The 18450-nt window shown below is 43.0% G+C and overlaps 1 protein-coding gene across 2 annotated transcripts in view; it reads right to left on the bottom strand.

The window, feature by feature from the left end:
* Positions 1-18450, bottom strand: part of LOC119722436 (dynein beta chain, ciliary) — a 39589-nt gene that overhangs the window by 15815 nt on the left and 5324 nt on the right. For both annotated transcript variants that reach the window (XM_038192557.1, XM_038192566.1), the window contains 42 exons: positions 17758-17826; positions 17504-17630; positions 16820-17320; positions 16403-16585; positions 15987-16133; positions 15618-15872; positions 15136-15305; positions 14630-14852; positions 14285-14401; positions 14037-14123; positions 13664-13827; positions 13251-13488; positions 12868-13113; positions 12351-12575; positions 12121-12212; positions 11623-11749; positions 11238-11390; positions 10817-11050; positions 10341-10472; positions 10040-10200; positions 9764-9920; positions 9359-9463; positions 9033-9190; positions 8690-8828; positions 8225-8590; positions 7947-8079; positions 7598-7725; positions 7202-7350; positions 6746-6879; positions 6448-6596; positions 6098-6271; positions 5776-5980; positions 5281-5549; positions 4687-4926; positions 4334-4495; positions 3625-3818; positions 2777-2939; positions 2268-2534; positions 1965-2126; positions 1004-1237; positions 636-896; positions 148-291 (listed from right to left, as the gene is read on the bottom strand). In XM_038192557.1, the coding sequence (XP_038048485.1) occupies positions 148-291; positions 636-896; positions 1004-1237; positions 1965-2126; positions 2268-2534; positions 2777-2939; positions 3625-3818; positions 4334-4495; positions 4687-4926; positions 5281-5549; positions 5776-5980; positions 6098-6271; positions 6448-6596; positions 6746-6879; positions 7202-7350; positions 7598-7725; positions 7947-8079; positions 8225-8590; positions 8690-8828; positions 9033-9190; positions 9359-9463; positions 9764-9920; positions 10040-10200; positions 10341-10472; positions 10817-11050; positions 11238-11390; positions 11623-11749; positions 12121-12212; positions 12351-12575; positions 12868-13113; positions 13251-13488; positions 13664-13827; positions 14037-14123; positions 14285-14401; positions 14630-14852; positions 15136-15305; positions 15618-15872; positions 15987-16133; positions 16403-16585; positions 16820-17320; positions 17504-17630; positions 17758-17826 (7744 nt within the window). The remainder of the gene's footprint in view (positions 1-147; positions 292-635; positions 897-1003; positions 1238-1964; positions 2127-2267; positions 2535-2776; positions 2940-3624; positions 3819-4333; positions 4496-4686; positions 4927-5280; positions 5550-5775; positions 5981-6097; positions 6272-6447; positions 6597-6745; positions 6880-7201; positions 7351-7597; positions 7726-7946; positions 8080-8224; positions 8591-8689; positions 8829-9032; positions 9191-9358; positions 9464-9763; positions 9921-10039; positions 10201-10340; positions 10473-10816; positions 11051-11237; positions 11391-11622; positions 11750-12120; positions 12213-12350; positions 12576-12867; positions 13114-13250; positions 13489-13663; positions 13828-14036; positions 14124-14284; positions 14402-14629; positions 14853-15135; positions 15306-15617; positions 15873-15986; positions 16134-16402; positions 16586-16819; positions 17321-17503; positions 17631-17757; positions 17827-18450) is intronic.

The raw sequence follows: 18450 nt of genomic DNA, 5'->3' as shown, positions 1-18450 counted from the left end.
GAAGCCACTCTTATGTTGCTGCATCTGCATCAACATCGATCAGGCCATGTCATTTGCCCGATGTCAATGTATTTCTGAACACCAGACTTTTCTATTTTGACAAAGCCTGAAGCCAACTGGATGGACAGCTCAAGTTGCCTCTCCTACCTTGGCCATCATGACCTTAGCGGCTTTCCAGCTCTTGTCCTTGGGCACTTTGCCGTTGGGCGCTAGCAGGACCATGACTGCCCCGGCCACCATGACCACCTGGTTAGGTGGGGAGCCGAACGACTTCAACTCTGTCAGGTTATTCTGAAGACGGGAAAGACACAAACCAACGAGAAACAATTAGAAATCCTCAAAACTGTCTTGCTTTTCTCATGTAATGCAAAATTGAAAAAAAGAATGCAAAAAGTGAACCCTTGCAGTGGTACCTTTCTCACTTTTCACCTCTGTGGCCCAGGTTCAAATCCCAGCACGAGGATTGGGTTTTCAGTCCCTACCTGATTCTGTGAATTTCTTTAGAACATCATTTCTTGTTTCCTCAAACCTCTAAAACTGAACATTTCTTCATCATTCTCTCTCAGTCTGTACACTTTTCAGGAACCCTTGGTGTTATCAGCAAAGTTTAAAATTAAAGAGACACTAGAACTGACCTTATTGAGAGTGTTCAAGGCTTCCTGAGCAGCCTTCAGGGCAGGTTCAGCCTTGGCCAGGTCTTCCTCGCACTCTCTAGCCTTCTTAGACACAGCTTCGTTGATGGCAGCTACTTTCTTCTCCTCTTCATCAGCGATGGCTTTCTCCTTGCTGACTTTCTCAGTCTCCACGCCGACGATCTGGATCAGTTTGTCAGCGTCTTCATTCTTGAGCTTGAGCTCCTCCTCCTGGGAGGCCAGCTTGGCTTTCAGATCATCCACCTGCAAGGCAGAAAGGGCCAAGAGGTAAGAAACGGATGATTTCAAAGCAGCTCCTGCTCAGATGGTTGCTCTTGTAGTTTCCATGACTGAGATGATTGGTTACCCACCTGTTGAGCAGTGCTCTGTAGTTTGGTCAGACCATTCTCTAGACGTTCCATCTTTGCTGTCAGCTCTTTACTCTTCTGTCCCAGCAGGTTCTGATACAGCTTGATCTGTTCCAGGAAGCTCTTAGGCGTGGTGTAGTTGTAGCGACGTTCATTCTGCAGGTAGATCTTACTCATGTCATTGACGCTGGTGTGGACGTAGGCCATAAACTCGGCCACTGAGCTTTTCAACTCAGGCTGCAAATATGAACACAAACAACGCTCATCAACGTAGGTCTTGAAGTACCTCATTCAAATGATTTGACTAGTCCAGTTATTAAAGTTATGTCAAGTGCTTAAAGTGACCAAATATAGATCAGTGGACTTTTTTTATACTATTACAGTGAAATCTCGATAAGTCAAACTCTGATAACTCAAAACAACTGTTAAGTCAAACAAAGAATCCATTCCCTTCAGTAGTATAACAATGATATACAACCCTGCTTAACTCAAAACTCTGCTTTAGTCACATTTTGAACCTGTTCCCTTGAGGTTTAACTTATGCAGATTACACTGCATTTACATCACATGCTCCAACAGAATTATGTGACCAAGTTAAATGCTAATCTCAACGAATGAACGTTAAAGTGTTAGCCACGTCAATCTTTCCAGAGTATCTGCATTGATTCCATAGCAAAGTTTCAATTTCATCAATCACTAAGGGGTATGGTGTATTAAATTGGAACAATTTTCAAATCTTGGCATTGTCACCAGCTTCGGCTCAATCTCTGGCCTTAGAAACACTTAGAACCTTCTATGTTCAAACAAACTTGAGTAATGTGTAACCTCAGATCACAGAATTACTTTCCGAATCAAAACACGGACCTAATTATGATCCAAGGTTCCCAAGTCAAGATCCTAACATCTCTTGAATCCAAACCCGGAGTTGAAGTCATGGTTTGATAAAGACCCTTGTGCCACTCACCCCCAGAAGTTCCACCTCTTGCAGGAATCTGCTACTGACAGACATCAAGGCTTCCTGAGGCCATTCATGGAACCAGTCAATACTGGTACAGTTAGTGATGGCTGGGAACTTACGACCACGCACACGCAGGGTGTTCCCCACGGGAGAGAAACACAGAACAACCTGCAACAACATCAAAAAGAAATTCAAATTTAACTAAATAAGATCCATCAAACTCTCAAAGACACTTCAATATTTGCTGACTCGGAACTTCAATATCTTCCAAATTATAACACGGTTGATCGAGATACAAATGCGACCCACCTTTAGCTGGCGACGCAGCCTGTCAATGTAGAACTTCCAGCAGTTGTCCCTGGTATCCTGCAAACCTTGACCCTTGACCTCATTGCGGACCCCCGCGATGACGTTCTCCACTTCGTCGTCTGCCAGTAGGCCGGGGATCTCTCCCGAGGCCAACAGATCATTGATGAGCACCAGGAATTTCTCGTCTGCCACCTGGGCGTCAGTCATCAGGAAGACAGTGCCGATATTCTTGAGACCAGCTTTAAGGCAGGTCGTGGCTAGATCGAGCTAAAAATTAAACAAAAAAGAGACAAAATAAATTTTGTTAAAATAATCAACCCAAAGACCTCAGAGCAGTGTTTCGAGGTAAAATAAAGTAAAAAGTAAATCTGACGGAAATAATATCAAACGCAGCTAAATGAAATATACACTTTGGTACTGTGAACAGCGCACCCTGGAGTCAGACGATGCCTAGCCTGTCACTCTCAGTGAGGAAATGGGTTTAGGTCTGGGAGTTTTCCTCTTCATACCTTGAGATCTGGGATCCCGTAGCCTTTCCTGAGTGTGATCTGGAAGACTTCCAAGCTGCTGATGTAGGCGGCTAATCGAGCCAGACTCTGCTTGCCACTACCTCCCACACCGACTAGGAGAGCATTGCCTCGAGGGGACTCCAAGATACGATTGATGCGACAACTAGGAGTGTTAGGGAAGGCAAACAAATGGTGCAGCGTTTGAAACAAATTGGATCAATCAAGTTCCCTCTTAGGCCCTACGTCTCTACAGGGTGAGTAAAAAAAAACGAAACCCAAATGTTGGGACCATTGTTTCAGTGAAGTTCTGCATGTAGCACATACAATATCTAGGATATGAAAGCCCAATTCATAAGTACAAGAATCATTCAAATCACTGATGTGCTTTTCAAGTTACAGAATTTTAAACACAACCACCGTTTTAAGGTTCTGTCCACGGATCACAACAAAAGTTCAGTGTTCTTTCAGCAAAACGAAAACAAATCACATAGGGATGTGTGTGAATTGTTTTCGTTTTATTGAAAGTACGCACACTTTTTTGTGATCCATGGACAGAACTTTAAAACGGTGGTTGTGTTTAGATTTTCCGTAACTTGAAAAGGGCATGAGTGATTTGAATGATTCTTGTACTAAAAGAAAGCTTATGAATTGGGCTTTCATGTCCTAGATTTTGGAAGTGCTAAATGCAGAACTTCAATAAAACAATAGTCCTGACATTTGGGTTTCTTTTCTTTTTTTTTCTCACCCTGTAAATCAGTTTTTTTCATTGTCTGATTGATTGAGATTTTTCATCCAAGAGAAAAAGTTTTTTTATTTTTTTTTATTTAAGGGAAGAATTGTCTACTCACACATGCTGCATGGCGTCTTCAAACAGCACCAGGTTCATGACAGCATTGATCTCATTGTAGCTGTCCAAAGCCTCGGCCAGTAGCTTGCTCAGATCAGGCCAGTCAGGTATGGCTAGATACTTGGGGTCACCCATACCACTGGCGAAGTGGCAGTAGATGTTAGGCTTGGCATTCATGGCTTGCTCATCCACGTCCTAAAAATTAAGGGAGGCAGAGGAAGGGGGTACAAGAGGTCAGATAAGAACGGCAAGAGTGTGAAAAATAGTTCTCAAGGCAAGTACATGTTAAGTCTCAGGAGAAATTCCTAAGCACAATTGCCCAATAGATGCGTGTGTTCCACAGTTCTTTCATTATTAAAACCCAAGTTTTCCCACAGCCACAGTTTCCCTGTCGTGCAGTGCAATTTCCCATTTTATAAACATCTATCAGAAAAGACATTTTCAATAGATGTTCACATTTGGAAGCTTTTTGAACAATTACATTTGAAAAATCTCCCCCTATCCATTGCCAATAGTAAAATTAAACTCAGGGTATCTTTCGCTTTTTCCGCTCTATATTTACAACAACAATCCTCAATCATGGACAGAAAAAAAATGTGTGGATTGTAAACTGGTGAATATTTGGCTCGTTATGGGCCACCTATTTAGGTTCAAGCTAGGAGTCAACATCTGAAGAGGTACGAGCTAGGAGTCAACATCTGAAGACCTACCTCGAAGAATTTCTTGCTGAAGTCCTGCACTGTTTTGCTAAAGGTCTCAATATCCTTGTCATCAATCATCTTGTCACCGTAGACTCGGGTGGCTTCGTGTTGCCAGAGCCGTACAAAATCCACCGGCGCTTTCAAGCAGTCAGGGGTGGAGTAGAGCAGCCCCTGCAAATACACAAGTTAACAAAAACAAAAAGTGAACCACATAAAAGAATCTCCCAAACCCAACCCCATTGCCCTGATTACCATAATTAAGATTTAAGTATGGCAACAAAATTGTTATGATTATCATATTTCACATGCAACAAATTTCAATTAAAAAAAAGAGAAGAGTTTTAGAGGCAGGAGACGCTGACCTGGAAGATGTTGGACAGATCTCTCAGGTTGAAGACGTAGTGGAATTTGACGGCAGTAGGCAGGAATGTCTGAGCAACCTTCTTGTGTAGATCTAGGGCAGCATTGACCACAGTGACGGCCATCTTCTGGATGACCTGTGGAGCAGTGATCATAGCTAGATGCTGGCTCAGGATGCTGCTGTAGATGTGCTGTAAGGCGTCCGCACCGGGGAAACTCAGGGCAAAGACACAGAAATGGCGCTGGAGGGACAAGAAAACAAAATAACGGTGATATTCCTTTAGGACTTGGATCTATGAAAAACATGACACTAGGTGCTATAAGACAATGAAGAAATTCAAAGATGCTCAAGAGATTGAAACGAGTCTTTGAATGTCGACCAGAAAATATTAAGTCTAAATTTAGGTTTCAAGCTTAACATATTAATTGTGATTAGGTATTCCTTTAATTATTTATGATTGCACTTGATTAGACTTGCGATTCAACTCGTTAATGACTTGTGATGGAATAATTCTGCCATGAACTTTTGATAAATCTGTGATTTTACGACCATCAGTGTCTAAAATAAAAGTAACAATCTTTGAGGCACATCTTACCTGGAGTCTGGAGTTGATAGTGAAGCTACCAGCTGTAGGGTTCATGCAAGACACATACTGGCAGTTGTGAATCTCCTTCAGCGACAGCTTGGTGCGATCATACCAACACTTGTAGTCCATGTGTTGGCGGATCAGCGTGTGGGGCTGCACGGTGCCGTAGGTGTCCACTTCAGGCATGTTCATGTCGTCAATGAAGTAGACGAGCGTCTTGGTTCCTGGAGGACCAAAGTTGCGACCGGCTTTCTTCTCCAAGGGCTTCTCCAAGACACCTGAGACAGATTGAGACTTGGGAATTAATCCTAGCTCTCTAAGACTCCTCAAAATCCAAAGGATTTTGAAGGAGTTTGTAGGACTGAGGAAGGTAGACCTCAGCTCCTTTTACTTGATACGGCGTTTGAGTGGCTACAGTTTGACGAGATGGGCTACTGTTCAAACACGAGCAGATTATTTCTGCATCTAAGCATCTTAGGGACTCTATGATCATGGAAACCTTACCTTGCAACATCTCTGAGGTGGTGTAGTAGTTGAATGGCACGTTGGCCACCATGTAGTCCTCAGACAGCGCATTCAGCTTATCCCCAACCAGTACACTCTTGCCTAGACCGGCGTTACTGACCAGCATGACTGGCCGGCCGTTAGCCATCAACAAATCCATGAAGTAACGAACGCGTGTGGTTTCTGCAGTGTGCACCAACACAGCCTACAAAATATACAAGTACAGTTGATGGTAAACAAATTGTGCTGTTAGTTGGTGTACTGATCTTCAGACTGCTGCAAAATTAAATGATACCCCCAATTTTGTTTTTCTGCGGCTTACCTGAAGAGGAATTTCAGGGTCCAACTCAAACTTTGGCACCATCTCGGTCCATGGGGTGAATTTCTTGGAGCTAGGGTCGATGTAGTAATCAAAGACGGTCCCCTGGCCAGGGAACTTGATAGTCTTGAATTCAGTCACCCACCATTTGCTGAACTCCACACGGTTGTCAACCAACTGCATGGACAGAAACAAAATAATAATGTTCAAATATCAACAAGGTGATATATTCAGAAAAGACCAGAAGTGTTTACATCATGCCAAAGTTGTGCAGTGTTTCTTAGGACTGCTAGAAAGGCAAGGGAGAGTGGGTAGGGGGTCTTGAAGGGGGGAGGTGGCCGAGGAACACAAACCTGATCTTGGAACATGGCACCACCGAAGGCCCAGACGCAAGCAAAGACAAAGTAGAGTTCATAGAGTTCCTTAGGACAGTCAGGTGGGGTGTTTTCTGGTGTCAGAAGCACCTCCAACAAGTAGCACAACATCTGGACCATACTTTGCTCTGTTTACAGACAAAACAATTGCGAAAATTGAAAACATAACATTATCAATTTGATTTAAAACAATGATTTACTCAATACTGATTAAGAACGAAGGTTGAATTGTGTCTAGTATTTGCTCTACAGATTGGCAAATTCTACGACAACCTACCTGGAATGGGAATGATTTTCTTGAATCGGATCCTGAGAGTGTCCAGGACAGCTGGAAGATACTTATCAAAGAGAATGGTCAGGTTGGCACGCTCAGACTGTACTTCCCTGGTCTCAATCCAGCTGGTCACAACCCTGCACAGGAGAAATTCAGAACAATCTTAATTTCCTTGAATTGTGCAGGTCTAGTGGTATAGTGCAGAGATACGTTCCTCACCATCCATCTCTGTGATATAGGTTTGAATCCCACTTCTGACACCGTTTCTTCTTTGTCTCAGCACAGCCCGAACAGCCCTATTTCATGGCTCAGCTTAACTCGGAAATCTACACTTACAATCATAATTCTGCCTTAAAGCATGTTAAGTTTTTATTCTAGCAGTTATTCTACGCTAGCCCTAGCTGTGAGCAAAGAATCCTCAGATCGTAAGTTTGAGGTACCAGACGTAGCGATACTTACGGGTTCCAGCCCAGATCAGACGGGTTGATGTACAGGATGCCAGCCCTAGACACGGTGGCAGGAGTGGCAGTCCGCAAGTGACTGATCTCGAACAGCAAACGCATGGAGGGAGACAGGGGGATACGCTCGTTACTGGCGAGGGTCAAGACCTAGGATGTCAGAACAAAATCAAGAGGAAACACGTTAAGAAATTTCAATGTGATTATACAGAATGCCCCATTGCAAAAATAGGCAATTTCTGAAATCAGTAAAATGCATTCATCTGATACAACCAAATTAAGAAATTCAACACATTTAAAGAACTCAGCCACCTGGGAATTATACATTAACCAGACCAAATAAACCTATTTTTAAAAATTTTTTGTGGCCTATATAGTTCCAGATTCAGATTTTTACCTTATTGTCGTCCATGACGGTATTGAGTGACTCGATCCACATTGGATCAATGTCACCGTCAAGAACGATCCACTTGTTGTAGTCGTGGGTGATGTTACTCATGTCTCGCATGATCACAGAAAACAGACCTGAAAGAAACAAGTACATTTTGTTTAAACAGTAACACTTTTTAAACTTAAAGGAAAGACTCCTGCAGAAATTGAAGCAATTTACAGTAGACATCTGCAACAATGCTCTGAACAAGAGTCTCATAAAAAGTCTGGCGCCTACTATCTGGTGACAAATGTCTGACCAATTTATACAACAGTATTACAGATACCAGACCAAGATGGCCACCATGCACACTCACCGTCTTTCCATTCTCTAGTAGCTGGGTTGATGATGCCAAACAGCTCATCATTGGTCACAGCTTTAGGGTTTAGGATCTGCATGATTGGCTTCTGCTTCTGGTTGAAGTAGGTACGATTCAACACCTTCAATACCTGTTGACGTTATCAGAGAGAGTTGCACGAGTTAGGGTTTTGCCAAGATCTTTAAAGGTCTAAAGTACGATACTACAATGATCTGAGGTTGACAATTACAATTCAAAAATTAAAGATTTCTAATAAAATATTCCTGGTCTCCTACCTTGCTCTTGCCAGTGCCAGCATTACCGATGACAAACACAGAGTGTCTGACAGCCAACAGCTCCTCCAACTGAACCACCTTCAAGATGAAATTATCCTCAGCTTGCAACTTGAGATCGAGGGTGGACTTCTTGACCAGCTTCTCAAAGTCCATCTGGCGTTTACGGGGGACGTCCAGGGACGGGAACAGGTCCCCGATCAAGCCCATGAAGACTGGCATGTCGTCCGTGACAATCTTGGGGATGTTGAAGTCACGCAGAGCTCGCATCAACACTTGGTCTTCAGGACGCTGTTTGTCACTGCGTTTGAGGGAACCGGCCACCACTAGGACGGATTTGATGGCACGCAGACCCCAATCGTAGTGATCCTGTGAACAGAAGAATTCAACAGTCATTACATAGAAAGTTTTGAGGCTACACTCAAAGAAGGTAAATGAATCTCTACATAAAATGAACCTTCAGTTTACCTGTTTGGACAGCAGCTCTTTACACAGAGTGTACAGCGTGATAAACTTGCGAGCAAGAAGACGGGCCTCCAGGAAACCCTCAGACACCAACATGATCTCACAGATCAGCTCAAAGTCTGGCACCACCATAGCACAGGGCCTGCAGAACCAAAATAAATCACACAAGACACATGGAAGATACTGATAAAGTATGTTGCTCAGGGACACAAGGACACATGAGTCTTCACACAGTTTTAAAACAAAACCAAACAAACTGATTTCCAGTCCTAGATTATCCCTATAACTTGTGTGGTGATGCACTTGTTCAATTTTGGTTACCATTTTTATCAGAACAAAACTTCACCTGAAGAGTGCTTTGAGGTTTTCCGGCAGCTCTGTCCGGCCAGCGTAGCCAGGATTCATGGTGATGAAGATCCCCACAGTAGGCACCATGGAGATCTCTGTGCCTTGGAAGTTGAAGCGGGACTTCTTGTCTCGGATGGCATCCTGTACACACTTGACCTGGAGGGAAAGATGGGAGGAAAGATAGAATGAGACGGTCCTGTTTGAAGGTCTGGTTCCAATTTCATGTAGCTGCACAATCAGCAGAATATCTATGCTAGTGCTGTAAGCACAGAACGGTGATTGTGAGCGCAAACATCTGGAAGGCTATGGACGAGCACAACTTACCTGGACTGCTACTACAGACAGTACTTCCACCGAGATACGATTGAACTCATCAAAGCAGCCCCAGGCACCAGTCTGAGACAGACCCTTGTAGATATTACCACAGGACTGCAAGGAAAAAAGATAACATAATAAAATGTTGATGATGGTTTCATTTCAATAAAGAGAAAGTACTTAGTGTTAAAAATCTTTAATCTTAACTAAATAAGTTTGATTGTAAAGGTTGTAGCGTGTCTCGGGATTCAGTTTCATGCACAACAGTTAAAGAAACACCAATGAGATGAAGAAATTATCAGTGTGACTTACCTTGAAAACTATATTTTTCGAAATGATAATCGTAAACACATTGTATACCTTATGCAACATTACAAGTCAAGCTATATTTTGCTAAAATTGTGTTGCTTTTACCTTGTAGTCCATCTGTTCGGAGCAGTTGAAGACATAGACCATGATACCCAAGGCCCGGCCAAGATCCTTGGTAGTCTCTGTCTTGCCAGTACCAGCTGGTCCTGCTGGAGCGCCACTCATGATCAGATGGAGGGACTGGGTCAAGGTGATGTAGCATCTAAATCAACCACAAATATTGGGTTTTATTATTTGCTGTCACTCCAAAAAAGTGACAAATGAAAGAATGAGAAGGGAATCGTTCTTTAGTGTGGACAGTCCTCAGAGTTAGTGACCTACCTGTCAGTGAGTGGGGTAATGACAAGACGAGGGGTGTTGCCCAGATACTCATAGGAGTAGTGGAATTGGGCGTCACAGATGTTGGCGTAGCACTCTTTCTTGTCATCGTCCCAGCGATGGCGGAGCTGGCTGAGCCACTGGAAGGCTTGCGAGTTCTCAACCTGTGAAAATCAAGACAAATTCAGCAGAAGTGTTAATCCTTTCAAAAGAATTAATCCCAGTCCAGAGGACGGTTTGGTTTACACCGTGGTATTTTCCTTGCCTTGGAACAATTAGTGTAGTGACTAGGATAGGTGCTAACCTTGTTTAAGACCAGTTTAGCAACTACGTCACGGGCGTGCACATCGATGGTACAGATAGTCATGATCTTCTGTCTGTCTCCCTTAGACAAGTCACCAATCAGTAAGTTGATGAGTGTGTTCAGCTGCTGGACCTGTGGTTGGGATGACAAATACAAATAATGAGGTACTAGTCACCTTCTACCAAGAACTATGGACTCTGTCTTCAAGTATCCCCTGAACGGTTACACAGAGAAAGTTGGGGGAGACCTCTGGGAGAGACATTCAAATGCATTGCAAACAGCGCTCAACGCTCAGGCAAAGATGGCATAGGTTTTTGCAAATTGAGGTGAAATAAGTTGCGCATACTTCGTGCAATATGCCCACGAACCACTACTCGCGTGCAGTGTCTCACCCACTGGGGCTCTCAAAACTGATCACAAAGCGACAATGCTGTTGTGCAATTCATAAAGTGATCATCAATCTCCACTCTACTAACCTGTTTCTTGTTGTATTCCTTCATGGCGTTCTCATGGCCTTCCTCCAGCCTAGCGAAAGCAATGCTGACCTCAGTCGACCACCAGACCTGAGTCGACGCCAGAGCCACCTGAGCAGGGAAGTCATACAGCCATTGCTCCCTGGGTTTCTCCTCGTAGGTGTTGACTCCCTCGTTGAAGAGATTCTTGACGGTGGAGCGGGAGGTGTCCATCAAACGGTTCAGCCACACCTCAACCTGGCAATCAAAGGCACAGAAAATAATTCCGGGATTAAAGCTTTTTAGCTGTTTCAAACAAGTAAGCTTTATATTAAGGTTGTCTTTGTCGGAGCCAGGACTTCCAACTTGATCATAATCAATGGATTTTACATAAATGACATTTCTACAAAACATCATCGATGTTCTCTCTCTGTCATGAACACACCTGACCGGAGCACTCGCAGGGAGCATCAAAGTCCACATACTCTCCTTCCTTGCTGTACATGCCCAGTGCTTCCTTGGTGTCGTTGCCTTCATCGTCCTGCTGGAACTTCAGCTTAGCGGTGTTATCAAACAGCTTAGCAAGATGACGTTGAACCTGCAAGAAAATACAGTGACAAATGGGAAAATAAGAATGATTGCTACGTAGAGAAAAAGAAATTGTGACTTTTCTTTTTGTAGTTTTTGCTCATGCTGCAGATAGCTAGCTTAAGTATTTAATGATAACGAGCTTACTAGAAGAAAATGTACTGGGCATTTACTGGGGGTGCGAAGCAGAAATTAATTGGACTCATCAAATTTACGAGCTAAGCAACAGAGTTTGACTTTACCAGTGTGGGGTTGTTGCCTTGGGATAAGATGTCCAGCAGATCAGCTGAAGACACAAAGTAGAATCTTGGGAAGGCAAGACGTTTGGTCTCCAGATACTCGGCCAATGCCTTCTCACAGATGGTCAGCCTAGCAGGAGTAAAGGGAAGGTCGTGAGTGACGTAACGTCTGTATATGTGTGATTCATTAGGGGCGTCAAGTACCCTCTCAATTGGAAAAATGAGTCTGAGCCACAATATTGAAGGACAACCGCACAGCGCTTAGCCCAGGCACCCTGATATAACAAAATGCGCAGCGTGTGCGAAGAAAAGTGTGTCCACACTCAATAAGGTAAGGCTACATAGCGCCCTCATTCTTTCATGCAGAGATTCCATTCACAAGATCCAAGGACATACCACGTGTGGCAACACTTGTTTTTAGTGCAGAGTATGCACAGCCAATTTTTAACTGACCGATCGACAAAACATCTTTGATTTCAAAACTGAAATACTGTGTCTTACTTTGCTTGCAGAGATTCCAATCTCTCGAACAGCCCGTCTTTGTTGGTGGCCTGGACAACGTTTGGCGTCTTCTCAGCATCGTTCATCAGATCCTACAACGTCAAGTTTGGAAAAAGCAATGAAATGTTAGAGTGTGCCCGAACTGGACTTTATTTTAGCCATCCACCATCTTATGTGATGTATCTTGCTACTGACTAAAGCAAAGCAACAAGAGACCAATGAAAACTAACCTTAAAGTCCGTGTCGATTCCGTCAAATCTCTTGGAGTCCTCGGGTAGCTGATTACGGATGTCCTCAGACCCGATGAAGATGCTCTCCAGATGGGACCAGGTCCGCTGGACCTCAAACCAGATGCTGATGACAGAGTCAGCGATGGAGAGTTTCTTCTGCCAACCGGAGACTTCCTCAAGGAAGTGAGCGATGTACTTGGAGGTCATTAGGTTCTGAAGTTGGACCTACAGAAGGAGGGAAGCGAAACTGGTGATTTGTAAGTTTTAAACGTTATTGACCATTGAATGCCACATTGATGCTGCCAGACCTTTCTTCCAGGTCCCCAATTCACAAAAATATAAGGTTGTACTGTAGAAATGATGCCTCAAGCACCAAGGCTATGTTGACTGAGTACCCCGACAAAGGATCATGGTGCTTGTGTTCTTGGGCAAGACACTTTACAACAATTGCCTCTCTCCGTTTAGGAATATAAATGCGTACCTGTAAAGGTAGAGTTCAAAGGATTCCAACACTTACCTGGTTGTCTTCAAGCGTTTCGATCAGTTCCTCACTGGAGCGTAGCAATGGGATACCCGTGCGTGGATGCTTGTCGTACTCAAACTCCATGGTAGACCAGGTAGTATCCAGCTCCTTCAAGACTTTCTCCATACTCATCTCCTTGACGGCTTTGTCTACGATGTTACGCACCTCGTCTTCAAAGTTGTGCAGGTTCAATGCAAGCAGGTCTGATAGGGTGGTCTCCTCGTCCATAAGGAACTTCACCTAGGTTCAGATGAAAAGGGGGCAAGACTTTTACTACTTTACCTATAAAATATAAACATTTCTTCAGTCTTCTCCCCCCAAGCTCTGCGGAAATCCAAGCTAGAGTTCATGTTTAAAAATAAATCCCATAGTATTACCTTTGTGGCCTGCATGAGTTGCTGCCAATGGCGATCTCTGATAGCCGGGTTCTGCAACTCACTGACAGCTCTCAGTGACGTCAGCATGTTCTTGACTGTGGACTCCAGACCACCGTAGGCATCCCATGCTCTCATCTCCTTGTCCAAGGAACGGATGTCCTTGGCAAACTTCTTGCAGTCGATCTCCATCTGCTCCACGTTGATCTGTTGCCAGAGGGTGGTCTTCCAGTCATCAATGCTAGGAGTTTAAGGATTTGAAACATACAACAGCAGTTGAATTAATTGAGCTTTTCCCCTAAGAGAAAATATTGCATGTGGCTTTATTTCAGCATGATTTCGAAAATTGGTTTCAAACATGAAACAGCAGTTGAGTACAGACTGGAGTATCAAATTTCAATTGACGTATAGCTTACCTGGAGCGCACGATGACGATCATATCCCAGAGAGTCTTGAGTAATCGTACTTCCTTGCGGCAAGCTTTGAGCTGTTTGTAGTCAGCCACGTTGACCTCAAACAGACTGGCGGATTCCTGCAGCTCTGCCATCAGCTTCTCCATCTCAAAGATTGTCATGTGACACTGGAAAGGGTTTCACAAAGAATAGTCCAATCTCAATCAAAAGAGAAAACTTTCCATGCAGTAACATGCAGTTAAATTACATTGCATTGTTGTTTACATTGGCGATACGGAATACAAACCGTTTTAAAAGCAAAAAATGGTCTATGGTTTTACTACGTATTTAGGTCTCTTAGGTTCCACTCTTTAAATCAATGCCCTGTTTTTCTTACCTCATCGAGAGCCCTGTATGGATCTTCGAAATCAAACAGGAATGGAGCTTCCTTGCGGAATCTTTCTCTGAACTCATGCTGCTTAACCTGAAAGATTCGGGGGGAAAATGTGAAAAATTATTAGCGCTGCTTTTAAAACACAATTTGGCACAATATAGAAAGGTATAAATAATGACAATTCTAAGAGCAATAAATAATGTTTACTTTGTTAGAGGTGTGCCTTTCCAAAAACGGACAATTGGACTTACATCAAATGATGTGCACTTCCTGCGTATGATGGAGACTTCATTGGCTTGTAGGGGTGCTACCTGCTGCTTGACTGTAATGGCAATCTTCTTGGTGTTGTTCCACTGCTCGGGTAACTCCTGCAGTCATCAGAATTGGAATTTGAAGGAAAAAGTAAGTTCCACTGCACTTGATTTGAGATACAATTTGCAATGGACTTGTGTCTGACTCAGGAAGACTTGTGACTGACATGTGATTGACATGTGACTGACTTGTGACTGACATGTGATTAACTTGTGATAATACCTGATTGACTTGTTACCACTTTGAGGAATTGAATCACAAAGATCAAGCAAACAAGATCTCACCTGCAGCTGTGTGTGGACCTCCTCAGGCATCTCTTGATCGTAAGTCTTAAGCAGCTCAATTGTCTGTTTGAGTGGTTCAAACATCTCATCAGTAGCTGATTGCCGATCCTTGACAGCCATCAGATGACCCATGCAGTCCACCAGGCCGGTATAGTCACCTTCTTCTACAGGGTTAGTCAGGCCGGTGTTGGCCATCTTGATGAAGTCCTGAAGCTCGCTTAGGCTAATGAGAATTGAAGGAGAGAAAAACAACAGCTTAGGACAATTGGCAATGTAATTAAGTTGAAAAAGAGGCTCCACTGGCATGCTATGCCAGGAGCCAGGATTTTCTTTTTTAAATCGGTAGGTACGTTTCAAGGTAGTTGTAAATGATCGATCCTATGCGCCTTTAAACCTCAATATGGACCCATACTAACAGGGTCTCCCAAGTCAACAGCCTAATCTACTGAAGCTAACACCAGAAGAATCCAAAGAATTTGAAACCCTTAAGATGATATGGGTCTAACCTGTTGGTCACATGATCAATCAGGTGCTGCTTGAACATGAAGCTCCATTTCTTGATGATGTTCAGCAGAGCCTGTTTGAAGGGTCTACCATCCACACGGAACCAGGTATCAAAGACGTGGATGGCACCGATCTCATCAACCTCACTGTAGATCTTCTCATAGGAATCCACCTACACAAGGAAAACACAATAAATATTGAAGAAAACTAACAGTTGGAAAACCAACAGACCTGAGTTAAATCATTTCAATCAAGGCGATATTTCAAGTTCATTATAGACTTGGTTACAACTCGGTAAACACATGATGTATCCATTCTAACTTTTTGTTCTGTCACAGTTAACAGAAGGCCATGGGTCCTAGTCCCACATGAGTAAGAGTGCGAATTCTTTTGAGCAAGCCCTCAGGCAACACTAAGTAGACAGTGTTAATGAAATTCCAAGAGCAAAACCCAATACTGAAGCACAACTTGGTTTGCTTCCTACCTGCTCTTTAAACTGGTCCAGAGTAGGCGGGCATTCCGGCACCCCATCCTCAGCATGTGCCTCAATCTCCTCCGTAGTCAAGACGTGGTTGTACAGCAGGAACTGTCGCATGAACTCCTTACGATCGTCCACCCACAGGTAGGCGTAGTTGTCAAAGGAGTTACGGTATTCCTGAGCCTTGTTCATGATGGTGTTGACCCTGTCCATCAGCTCCTGACGCATGTCGGATAGATCCAACATCTCCTCCAAGTCACTCTGAGAAAAGGCAACGGAACATTACGACTCACTCATTCCAGGAAGGCTACAGTATTTTTAATTGATGATTTTTTTGATTAAATATTTTTGTTGATGGCACTTGATTCTTCGTACCTGATAATGTTCTGAGCCGTTGTGCTCTGCAAGCCTCTTGACGAGGGACGCCATCTTGTAGATATCACTGATAAGCATCTCAACCAGGTCATAGAAGCCGGCGGCAATACCGTAGTCTAAGGACGGCACAAAGACCATGTCTGGAGCCTGCAGTACACAGAAAAGGGTAAAAGGGTGGTTTAACCCTTATTTAATATATGTTTCATCAACTTAAATGTGTTTCACAGTCAAGGATTCAAATGACAGCTCCGTGCGAAAGTACAAGTAGGCGACACTGTAGCATCTACTATCACTTCACAAAAGCCCAGTCAACAATTTTGTATAGTTACGCTTTGACAAACTGAGAAAACCAGAAGCTGTTACTCACGAATGCTATCAAATTTCAAAGTCTTAAACTCTTTTATAATAAACATTACCTGTAGTTCAAGCTTGGCCTCAAAGAGAGGTGATATGCACTTGGTGTCTGTGTTTTCCAACATGTAGGTCATGCTACAGTTGATGCATGCAAAGAACCCATCCACCAACATATCGTCAACGTAGTCGATGTACGCCTTCCAGATGTCTGTAGTCGAGTCAGCCTTGAACAGCTCACAATTTTCCTGCAAGTTCACAAGAAAAATCACACATTAGATTAAACATTACATTACTTCAAACCCAAAATACAGCAATATAAAAACTCTAAGTAAATACCAGGGGAGCGTAAAGGCACACGTCTTACAAATCTTACGATATTTACTGAATCCAAAGTTGTACTGTCTGTGTTCAGTGAGGTGGTTTCTCACCTAAGGTAAAGCCACCATAAAATACCAACTTGACAGAGACTAAAAATGTACCTTCACAAGTGCATGTATTCTCTCGCCGGAGGCAGTGATGTCCCCGTATCTCTTGTTCATCCTCTCTTCCCGATCATCGAGGGCAAGCAGCGCCGAGTCCTTCAACTCCTTACGCTCAAACAGTGGTGTCTTAGACCATTCCTCCATGATCTTCTTAATCAGGTCCACGTTGTCCTTGGCCCGTTGGACTCTCTTCTCCAAGTCATGTACATGGTCTCGCGTCTCCTGGATATACTCCCAGACCCCCTCGCCTTCCCAGCTCAAGGTCTCCTCGGCCCGCTTCAGTTGCTGGTCAATCGACACCAACTGACCCTCCACTAACGGGAACTCTACTTCCAAGACGTTCTCTCGTACTTTGTTGTACCAGGCCACCGTCAGGTCCAAGTTGGCGTTGAACTTTCGCAGCGTCTCATGCTTGCTGTAGATTCCGGCTGCGCTTTCTGGAATACTCTCATGCCCTCTTATGAGGAGATATTTGACTTCCCGAAGCACTGCAACAAGCTAAAGACAGTAGATCAGAAATGTATCTGTGACAATATTCACATCCATAATTCCACATTTCGTTGAGTCTGTTTTGTAAAAAGTAAATTCCAATTTAGGTTTATCCAAAAGCAACAGTTTTCAAATTTCACAATCACTGTGTTTTCACATGAAAGTAATGAAAAGAGAAGTCTGTTTTATTACCTTAGGATCAAAATTGACGGCAATCAGGTCGTTGTCCTTGTTGCGATTGATGAGCGCTTGATTCAGGTTGACTTTACAGATCTCATCCACGCCTGCTGTCCATTCCTTGTATGCATTGTCATTGTATCTAGAAACAAAACACAGACACAGAATGCAGGCTGTAATAAAATCCATCCAAAAAAAAACACAATCTATGTCAATTTATAACCAAACTAAGTAAATTTTAAAAAGGAAAATATTAGTGTATCACGTACTTGCCCAAGAGGTCCATCATTTCTTCATACTTTGTGAAGATTGTCGTTGCCTCATCAGACTGGATAATCCTGAAAATAATCCCACAAAAAAAAATGTGTCAACTTGCACAAAATTCTTGTTTGATTTATAGCCAACTGGGAAACATAACTTGCACAGTTAGATTTACAACCAATCTTCTATGTTAGTCTGTGCATGTCTAAGAAACAATCTGGATAAACTGAACTCCAACAACTAATTTCTCAGCTTGATCACAATGATTGCGTCTGTGAAAATGTATTTCATGGCTGTAACAAATCATGCAATGAAACTTTTCATGCAAATACAACAATGCCACACCAAATGAATACAAAAAAGGATGATTTGTTCCCCCCCCCCCTTTTTTTATAAGGAGCTACTGTTCATCTTTTGGGGGCTTTGTAGGCCTATATGAATGTTGACATATTTGAACAACATATTGCATGTTATATGATTGTTACACCACATTACGACAACTTGGAGAAAGTTTACGGGCAAGCCATGTGAAGTGACTTGGCCTAAAAACTATATGGTTCTGAGAATAACCAAATTATTTTCAAGGAACTAACCCATCCCCTACAAAAAAAAAAGCACAACCAAAATTACAACAGGAAGATTAGTTAATATCAAGCTATAGAAAAATGACAAATATATGTCAAAACTTATCTATAAATTAA

The sequence above is a fragment of the Patiria miniata genome, unplaced genomic scaffold (assembly GCF_015706575.1).
Source record: "Patiria miniata isolate m_02_andy unplaced genomic scaffold, ASM1570657v1 HiC_scaffold_1, whole genome shotgun sequence".
NCBI lineage: Eukaryota > Metazoa > Echinodermata > Asteroidea > Valvatida > Asterinidae > Patiria > Patiria miniata.
Note: the sequence above shows the minus strand (reverse complement) of the source record. Positions and strands in the feature narration are given on the sequence as shown.